At 44.7% G+C, this 10,801-nt stretch overlaps 1 protein-coding gene across 2 annotated transcripts in view; it reads right to left on the bottom strand.

The window, feature by feature from the left end:
• The window catches only part of stxbp4 (syntaxin binding protein 4), a 63,802-nt gene that overhangs the window by 45,418 nt on the left and 7,583 nt on the right, over positions 1-10,801 (bottom strand). For both annotated transcript variants that reach the window (XM_076264816.1, XM_076264817.1), the window contains exons 6-12: positions 8,237-8,313; positions 7,927-8,032; positions 6,593-6,725; positions 5,584-5,690; positions 4,516-4,756; positions 4,002-4,080; positions 986-1,092 (exon numbers count right to left, since the gene is read on the bottom strand). In XM_076264816.1, the coding sequence (XP_076120931.1) occupies positions 986-1,092; positions 4,002-4,080; positions 4,516-4,756; positions 5,584-5,690; positions 6,593-6,725; positions 7,927-8,032; positions 8,237-8,313 (850 nt within the window). The remainder of the gene's footprint in view (positions 1-985; positions 1,093-4,001; positions 4,081-4,515; positions 4,757-5,583; positions 5,691-6,592; positions 6,726-7,926; positions 8,033-8,236; positions 8,314-10,801) is intronic.

The following is a 10,801-nucleotide window of genomic DNA, read 5'->3' as shown; positions in this document are numbered from 1 at the left end:
AATGAACAGGCTCTATTAAACAACATGAATAGCCTATGCTGCATTTCAAATAGGAAACGAACGCGGCTTAAAACGTCCATGTTAAACAACGAACAAATGAGTGAGGCGGTTCAAACATGGCCAGGCCCAGGCAGACTAGCCTTAAAAGTTTTTTCAGAGGCCAGACGCGATGGATGATGATAAATTGGTAACGTCTGAAACCTCAGATGTCCGGTCAACTCCACCACCACCAGATAAAAAGTAGAAGTGTCGGTATCTGTCGGAATCAGTGACATTGGAAGTGGAGTTGCGGGGGGTGCGGCGGCTCCAAGACACTGTCATTCTCTGTGTACACTGGACATGCAAAGTGTTCTTTACCCAAAGCATACAGTAGGCCTATGCGTTCTCTGTCTATAATCTGCAGGGTTAAGGCCTCCTCGACGAGGCGATTACTGGTCCGCAGATAATTTCTGGCACAATTAAACGGTATCATTGAACCGCGGCCGAAAGAAAAAGAAATTAAACATTTCCCAGAATAGGAAACATTTCTTAATTTATTGTTATCAAATAAAGAGACATAGCATTAGGGGGTAGTGGTGTGAGCGCTCATTCTTGTGTGTGCGCATCTGTGTAAGTTAAACAGTCACCACTGGAGATAACGTGGGTAGCAGCAACAAACCTTTTTAAAACAACGAACGAAGCGGACTCTTGCTGTCCATGAAAATATACTGGCTAGATCTTGTTAGGCATGTTTAAGTTAGGCTAATGAACATGTTGCATTCTATACAGCCTGATTATGTCATTCTTTAAGCTACATAGCCTGTCTCCAGTTTTCCTCAATTTGACTAATTAAGAAGGGATAATAGGATATTTGACCGGCATATCATCAAAATGTCCGGAAAACGAAACCTCTGCCGGTCACTTTGACCGGCACCATTTTTTTCTAGGAAACTCTGGTGTGTGTGTGTGTGTGTGTGTGTGTGTGCGTGTGGTTACAGAACCTCACCTGTTCCAGCTTCTCTAGTGGGAGTGGCCTGCTAGGAATGGGGCTGGAGGCGGGACTTGGGTTACACGTGTTCTGATTGGTTGGTGAGGGCAGATTGATGGCAGCCTCTGGAGGATGAGAAGAAGGTACCACTCATTATGTCAGATATTACAGTACCATCTCCTACAGACACCAAGAAAGAAAGAAAAACGTCTCAATTCAAGTTTAGTCAGCACCAGGTCAGGGCCAGTTCAACACCAGTTCAACACCAACATCGGTTCCACCCCAGCTCCATCATGGCAGGATCTGTTCTAGGACCAGCAGCACTACCTGGGGAACCTGGGTTCATGTTAGTGATTAGCAAAGCACTGAGTGGATGGGCTTTCTGCTCTGAGTTTGGGTATTATTAAACATGGACATTTGCTGATGTTTTCACTCCTTCTTATGACCCATATATAAGCTAGTATTTGTGCTTTGTTTGACAGCAGGCAAGCCTAGATATTGCTGTCTAGCCTAGATATTGCTGTCTAGCACAGATCACGGCTCCTAGTCAAACTGTTCTGACGGGCCATCTCAGCACTGCCTTGTTTGGCTGAGACAAGCTCTCCTATGAAACTGTCATTGTCCCAGACACCCCAGAGCAGACAGACTAACGTCATACCTTGAACTACATCGACCCAGACAAGCTAACGTCACCCCATACACACTAAATTACACAAGGCAGGGTCATGTCAAGGCTATCTGTAACAGGGCAGACAAGCTAACCTTACGCCTCACAAACTATATCCTGACAAGCTAACTTCATGCCACACAAACTAACTACAGTACCAAAGTCAAAGGCATGGAAACACCAAAATAATTCATATTTTTTTTATCTTGATCAAAACTCACATGTAATGTAGTAAGCAAAAAAGTGTAAATAAAACAATAAAAAAGAATGTTTTAGATGGGATTTGGCAGACGCTTTTGTCCAAAGCAACATACCAATAACAACAATACAATAGTTACATTTAACAATAAACAATTTAAAAAGTTGTTAAGACTACATTAAGGAGAATAGCAATAATAAACAACAATGTCAATTCAATCAATAGCCTAATGAAAGGTTGACACCTTTTGCTCAGTCTCCCAACCAAATTCACTTGTAATGGGTTTCCATCTGTCTTGAAGGAGCCCCGTATTGACCACGTGTTGTTAGCTGTTTCCTTCACTCATTTTTATTTAAAAGCATGAAGTTGGTTTTAAGTTTACACTAAACAGGCCAGTGTCGTGCTACACAATTGAATTAAATCAGGGCAAACCACATAATGTCATGTCAAACACACACACACACACACACACACGGTTGTCAGACCAGCTAGACATAAGCTAACGTCACACCACACTTGTGGCTGATGTGTACAAGGAAGTTAATTATAGCAGAGTGACTCAATGCTTGACCTGTAAACAACAGAGCTTCCTTTCTGATTAAAGCTGGAGCATGACCAGGGTTTTTTAAATTCATGTGAACACACAAAACAAACAGCTTATCATGCTGTGTCCCTTTTCTGATGGAATAGTAGATTAGCACACAGTAGCTGCCGCTACATGCACAGTAAAGCTGGGATGCGTGTTCTTTTTGTGTGGACACAAAACAGTGAACAAACAATCAGGATGCAGAAGTGGGTCACTGTGGAAATTAAACAACTTCAGGAGAGAGAGAGAGAGAGAGAGAGAGAGAGAGAGAGAGAGAGATACACCTATGAACCTTGTCTCCACTCAACCCTATGTGGAAACACATCAGTTGGAGAGATTACAGCCTGTGAAAGACCATGGTTGCGAGTTTGACAGCGTATTTTGTTGACAGCACATGCGCACTGTGGCCAGAGCGAAGTCAGACGCACAAAGTGGGCAGAGTCAGGCCGAAGATAATCAATAAAAAATAGATAGATAGATCAGAATTGAACACTGGTTGCATGTGATTGGTTTATTATCAGAATGTAACACTGGGTGCATGTGATTGGTTTATTATAGATCAGAATGGAACACTGGGTGCATGTGATTGGTTTATCAAATTTCACTTCATCGGAGAGGTCTCGCCCATTCCGCCTTGACGTAGCTTTCCGCTACCTATATTGCGCGTGTCATCTGCACAGCTCTCCTGTAGCATCAGATTTTCATTTCATTTTCAGATGTAGGCTACCTCTGTGGTTATGCTACAGTAGCTCTCCTGTAGCATGTGATGTAGGCTAACCTTTATTGTTATGCTACAGTAGCTCTCCTGTAGCATGTGATCTAGGCTAACCTTTATGGTTATGCTACAGTAGCTCTCCTGTAGCATGTGATGTAGGCTAACCTCTGTGGTTATGCTACAGTAGCTCTCCTGTAGCATTAGATGTAGGCTAACCTCTGTAGTGGGGCGGTGGTAGTGTAGTGGTTAAGGAGCTGGGCTAGCGTGCAGTAGCCTGAAAGTTGTCGGTTCAGCTTCCACCGTTGTGCCCTGAGCTAGGCACTTAACCCCAAGTTGCTCCGGGGACAATGTGATCCCTTGTAATATAGCTGACATATGTAAGTCACTTTGGTCAAGAAGTGTCTGCTAAATGTAATGTAATGCTACGGTAGCTCTCCTGTAGCATTAGATGTAGACTAACCTCTGTGGTTATGCTACAGTGGCTGTCCTGTAGCATGTGATGTAGGCTAACCTCTATGGTTATGCTACAGTAGCTCTCCTGTAGCATGTGATGTAGGTTAACCTATATGGTTATGCTACAGTAGCTCTCCTGTAGCATGTGATGTAGGCTAACCTTTATGGTTATGCTACAGTAGCTCTCCTGTAGCATGTGATGTAGGCTAACCTTTATGGTTATGCTACAGTAGCTCTCCTGTAGCATGTGATGTAGGTTAACCTCTATGGTTATGCTACAGTAGCTCTCCTGTAGCATGTGATGTAGGCTAACCTCTATGGTTATGCTACGGTATCTCTACTCTTCTATGGTCTCATCTAGCTTGCTGTACATCAGCATGGACTGGTAACAACATAGAAAGTGTGCTGTCTTACCAGAGCTGGACACTGTGCTGCACACACTCACAGGGGGTGGAACAGGTGCACTGTTATCCTTTGCACACACATCACCCACCTACAGAGGACATAACAGCACGCACACACACACACACACAGCTTAGTGTCAATCTATGTATATATTTGTATTTATAAGCTGTGTGTGTGTGTGTGTGTGTGTGTGTGTGTGTGTGAAATGCAATATCTTATATATTTGTTAGTGTGTGTTTGTGTGTGTGTGTGTGTGTGTTTGTGTGTGGTATGTGTGTGCGTGCTTGCGTGCATACGTGCATACGTGCATGTGTGTGTGGTACAGTATGTGTGTGTGTGTGTGTGTTTGTTTGTGGTATGTGTGTGCGTGCTTGCGTGCATACGTGCATACGTGCATGTGTGTGTGGTACAGTATGTGTGTGTGTGTGTGTGTGTGTGTGTGTGTGTGTGTGTGTGTGTGTGTGCGTGCGTGCATGTGTGTGTGTGGTATGTGTGTGTGTGTGTGTGTGTTCACATGTTTCACCTGGCTGAGAGTGAGTGTGGGCAGGGTCTCGCTGCCTGTGCTGGTGACGGGGATAACCTTTGGGAGGAGGGAGGAGGGGGGAGGTGGATTGGTGGAAAGGGGTGGAGGAGGGTGTAGCGTCTCTGGGGCAGGGGGGCGAGGCAGCGCGACTGACGTGAAGACAGGGCTGTGGGGGCCACTACCGCTGGAGCTGGACGAGGATCGGCGTCTGATGAACGCAATTTCCACTGTGGGGTCTGGCCTGCAGGGGGAGACAGAGAGTCAGTTACAGCAGAGCCGAATATACGGCTATGAGTTACAGCCACCTTAACAGAACGAGAAGGGGCAATTACAGTTTTAGTTAATTAATTGTAAACTAAAAGCAGGGGTTGCATTAAGCTACTAGGAAATGTTGTATACGCATAATGTTTTTTTTACGGGGCCCAAGAACACAGATATTGAGCTATCTTTCCTGAAAATGTAAACATCATTGTTCAAAAAGTACTTAATTCATCCAACTAATAGTTGTCTTCCTGTGGGATGTTGTGGGTTGTGGGCATCTGTGCTGTTTGAAGGCCATAGGTGATTAAATCTGACAGAAACTGGCCTGTAAAGAAGGTTCTAGCATAAAAGTGAGCTTTGATCAGTCTGGATATGTACCGTAAGCTGATGCTGTGACATCTGACCTGAGTTTGGAGCATACAATGATGCTGTGACCTTTGAACTCTACCTGAGTTTGGAGTGTATGATGATGCATGTGATGACGCTATGACCTTTCACGTTTGACCTGAGTTTGGAGTAAATTATGATGCTATGACCTTTCACGTTTGAACTCTGACCTGATTTTGGAGTATATTATGATGCTATGACCTTTCATGTTTGAACTCTGACCTGAGTTTGATGCATACGATGATGCTGTGACCTTTGAACTCTACCTGAGTTTGGAGTGTATGGTGATGCTGTGACCTCTCACCCTAGAACTCTAACCTGAGTTTGGAGCATATTATGATGAATGTGATGACGCTATGACCTTTCACGTTTGAACTGAGTTTGGAGCGTATGATGATGCTGTGACCTTTGAACTCTGACCTGAGTTTGGAGCGTATGATGATGTTCTGGGCCTCTTCATGTGTGACTCCTATGCAGGACTCTTTATTGATGGAGATTAGCTGGTCCCCTGCTTTCAGACGCCCATCCTGCATAAGGAAACACACACACACACACACGGACACACAGACACACACATACACACATGCACGCACACACACAGAAACACAAACACACACACACACACACACACACACACACACACACACACACACACACACACACACACACACACATATTTATAGCTCTGGCAGCCAACTTTGCTAACTTGCTAATTGACGTGGATCTACTATTTACCTAAGTGCCTCTGCATCTCAAAGGCCAACCACATGGCTGATGTGGAGACTCAGTGCTACTTGAACCGTCAATCCTTCTTGCAGCCTGATCAAACTGTGACCAACACACACCCAACCTGCTAATATCAATCTATCTTGCATCTGCAGCCATGAGGTGGTTCATTTAAATGTGCCAGAATCTGACTAGTTTGCATGATAATGAACACTACTGCATGGTAATAAGCACCGGCTTTCCTTAACAGGAAAGTTCTGTATGTTTATGGATGAATATTTACAGCTTTTTACACTGTAAACCCAGTCTTCCCTTCTTAATTCTACACTGTAAACCCAGTCTCCTCCTTAATTCTACACTGTAAAGCTAATCTCCTCTTCTTAATTATACACTGTAAACCCAGTCTCCTCCTTAATTCTACACTGTAAAGCTAATCTCCTCCTTAATTCTACACTATAAAGCTAATCTCCTCTTCTTAATTCTACACTGTAAATCTAATCTCCTCCTTAATTCTACACTGTAAAGCTAATCTCCTCCTTAATTCTACACTGTAAAGATAATCTCCTTAATTCTACACTGTAAACCCAGTATTCCCTTCTTAATTCTACACTGTAAAGCTAATCTCCTCTTCTTAATTCTACACTGTAAAGCTAATCTCCTCTTCTTAATTCTACACTGTAAAGCCAGACTCTTCTTCGCTCACCTTTTGGCAGTCTCCCCCTGCCATGACTTCCTGGATGAAGACCATTGGCCCCTCCGGCCTGTTGGTCCCGCCCTTGATGTGGAGACCCAGGCCCGTTCCCTTGGCAACACATATGAGCTGTATAACACAGTCGCTGTGGAGACAGGGATATAAATGAAGCTGTGGCGATGGATGGGTGGCACACAATGTAGGGATGATTAGAGAGGGTGTTTTTTGGTGAATGGCCCTGATCTAATCTACCAGGGGATATTTTTATAGGCACACGGACTAAGCCCCTGACAAAAACATGCTGCCACACACACACATGCTCACTCTCTCTCTCTCACACACACACACACACATACACATACACACGAACACACACACACACACACACACACACACACACACACACACACACACAGACACAGACACAGACACAGACACACACACACACACACACACACACACACACACACACACACATACACATACACATACACACACACACACACACAGAGGGACTTCATGGTACAGGTGGCAATGCCCCACATCATGTATATGTGTGTTTGTTTGTATGTGTGTATGAGTATGTGAGTATTTGTGCATGAATATGTATACTTGAGTATTGAATGTTAATAGTTTCCATGTGCCCTAAGACACAGGGCAGAGAGAACACAGGCTTACTAGATCCAGACAGGTAGACAAAGTCCATTAGTAATCAGGACAGGCTGTGTCACTCTTCCCAACACGGCCCACCCCATCCTACCTTACCCTACCCAACCCCACACACACACACACACACACACACACACACACACACACACACACACACACACACACACACACACACACACACACACACACACACACAAGAGAGGGAAGTCACAACACCAAAAAAAACAATAACATCAAAACTAGGGCAACCAGGCCCCAGCTGTGGCGCAACTGGCTGGGGCACCTGCACCGTACACCGGCGACCCGGGTTCGATTCTCGCCCCGTGGTCCTTTCCGGATCCCACCCCGCCTCTCTCTCTCCCACTTGCTTCCTGTCATTCTCTACTGTCCTGTCACATTAAAGGCATAAAAAGCCCCCCCCCAAAAAAAAACTAGGGCAACCATTTCCATAATATTTCTCAGTAATATTGTACATGTTACACTCAAATAGTGAAGCACAGGAAATTATTCCAAGTAAAGATAGTTCTGTTCTTTCCCAAGGACGTGATTCTCAAAGATGATTTTCAGAATATTATAATCCGAACAAATTTAAGAGAATCGTAAGAGAGGACTGGAGTGTGTGTGTGTGCCTGTGTGTGTGTGTGTGTGTGTGTATACTGTGTGTGTGTGCGTGTTACCTGAACGCCTGGGGAGGTGTCTGTGGTACAGTGCAAGCAGGGCTGAGCAGCAGAGGGCTGGTGGAGGCAGAGGACGAGGAGGACGAGGCCGTATCTGCCAGTTTCGCTGGAGATGGAAACACACACACACACACAGACACGCACACATACACACACACACACACACATTTACCAACCCTGTATCCTATTAATTATTCTGTGACAAAATCTCACATGTATCCATTCAAATATAGTGGTACAAACATAGCAGTACACATTTAGACAGCACACACAGACACACACACACACACACACAGACACACACACAGACCTGCAGAGGGAGTTGGAGGAGTGGTTTTTCCATACCAGCTGCTACTAGACTTCTGCATTAGCACCCGAAACTCTTTCCTATAGATTACACAGACACACACACACACACACACACACACAAACAAAGACACACACGTTTATCCACACACAAAACACAAAAAGCAATGAAAACATGCACGAAAAGGCCTACACAGACACACACACACACACACACATACATACTCTGAATGATCTGAGGCCATAATCAAATACTTGATCATTTTCCGGCTACAGTACAGATGGTCCTGTGGTACAGGTTCCATTCACACTCTGGGAAAACTTGAATGCCATTAAACGCACAAAGCACATCCACCCTGGCCCAGTGGATCCCCCTTCTGGTGGGTCCTCTGTTTCTGTCCAGCGCTCTACTCTCTTAGACACATCTTTTGTATTTCAATTGTTTATTCAGGGGAATTTGACTGAGCCAGGAGAGCTCTTTTGCAGCAATGACAAACAGTCAAAAACAGAGTACAAAATACAACATTGAATCCGAGAGGAATACAATCAAAATGAGAGAACACAGAAGAAAAATAAAGACATAAATCAGGCAGTAGTGAGTTAGTTACGAACATGTCAAAAACACTTGACTGATTGACTGACTTTCTTGCAGTTTGTTCCATTTATGAGGTGCGAAAAAGCTGAAAGCAAAATTCCAGCAAAGTCAGATCTCACATATGGGGTTTCAAGGGAGATGAGACTGTGCCCTGGTATTGTGACACATTGAATTTTAACAGGGATCTAAGGTAAGGTATTTAATATGCCTCAATCATAATGATAAGTCGTACGATTAGATGCTTTTTACTCATATGCAACAATGTGGTAATCTTTGGTACAGCAAGAAGGTGAGGTGGGGGTGGATGGGGGCATTAGAAGAGCTGTAGCAACAAAACTGCAATCAGTACAATTGTGCTTCTTCTGTCATGGCAGCGCAGCAGAAGGAAGGAAGGTGTCCTTGAATTTCCCCTGGGGATCAATAAAGTATCTATCTATCTATCTATCTATCTATCTATCTATCTGAAATAGGATGTTTTGGTGGGAATGGACCTGTAGAGCCTTGATGATAAATAGCTGGCTATCTAACTGATATAGTATATTTGCATCCCTCTACTTCAGATGTGCTTGTTTCAAAATGAATTCAAGGCACAACAACTAGCTACCTACAGACGCATACAGAGGAGGTGGAGAGAGGAGGAAAGGAGGTGGAGAGAGGAGGAAAGAGGAGGTGGAGAGAGGAGAGAAAGAGGAAGGAGGGTTAAATATGAAAGCAACACACAGCAAAAGCAAGGTGCACATGCTCACAACTCATGGCCTTTTTAGAATGATGCAGATTCTGCCCATGCACCATCCACAGGCTGTTGCACTGCCACTGCAAGGCCAGAGGGGAATGAACGCAGAGGGGCGTAAGAGAGATGGGGTACATAAAAGAGAGAGAGGTGTGATGGAGGGATAGATGAAAGGAGAGAGAGTGAGATGTGATGGAGGGATAGATGAAAGGAGAGAGAAAGATGTGATGGAGGGATAGATGAAAGGAGAGAGAGAGATGTGATGGGGGGATAGATGAAAGGAAAAATAGATGTGATGGGGGGATAGATGAAAGGAGAGAGAGAGATGTAATGGGGGGATAGATGAAAGGAAAAATAGATGTGATGGGGGGATAGATGAAAGAAGAGAGAGAGAGATGTGATGGAGGGATAGATGAAAGAAGAGAGAGAGAGATGTGATGGAGGGATAGATGAAAGGAGAGAGAGAGAGATGTGATGGGGGGATAGATGAAAGAGGAGAGAGAGATGTGTTGAATAAACAGTGGCGTGTTAGCGGAGGCGTCGGCGCTGTGTGAAGGAGTGATAGCGTAGCAGAGGCCAGTGTAGTACCCCATTAGTGATAATTAGGCTGATGAGCCCGGAGTTTTAGTGGCTGTGGCGCTAATGCTGAAGGGCCTATTAAATGTGACTTCTCCATTAGTCCTTGAGCAGTAGATTACTGGCAGCTAATTAGATTGGGAATGAGATGATAGTTAAGTCCTAAGCGCACGCTCCCTCTCTCTCTCTTTCTGTGTGTGCGTGTATGTGTGTGTTTGCATGTGGGTAGGTGTGTGTGTGTGTGTGTGTGTGTGTGTGTGTGTATGTGAGACAGATGATAGTTAAATCCTGAGCGCACTCTGTGTGTTTGTGTGCGTGTGTCTTTGAATGTGTGTGTGTATGTGTGTGTATGAGTGAGAGATGACAGCTAAGACCTGAGTGGGCTCAGACACTGCACAGAGACAGGGACAGCCTCGACAGGCACGGAGCAGGATTTCCGGCCTCACCTAATCCCAACCTGAGACAACAGAACACCCTGAGGCAGGTAGAAGACCAGGTCATGGTAGTTCTCCATCAAACCCCTTTCTCTCTCTGTATGTGTGTGTGTGTGCGTGTGTGTGTGTGTGTTTGTGTGTTTGTCCAAAGTTGATGCGTGTGTTACTGTGTAAACTGGCTATTATGGTCTCCAGGCTTTGCTCAGTGCCTTAGGAGGGGGGGGGGGGTTATCA

Source organism: Alosa pseudoharengus, unplaced genomic scaffold (assembly GCF_046254945.1).
Source record: "Alosa pseudoharengus isolate Yale_2024_CS ecotype anadromous, Long Island Sound unplaced genomic scaffold, YU_APseudo_1.1 YU_APseudo_1.1_scf_4, whole genome shotgun sequence".
Taxonomy (NCBI): domain Eukaryota; kingdom Metazoa; phylum Chordata; class Actinopteri; order Clupeiformes; family Clupeidae; genus Alosa; species Alosa pseudoharengus.
Note: the sequence above shows the minus strand (reverse complement) of the source record. Positions and strands in the feature narration are given on the sequence as shown.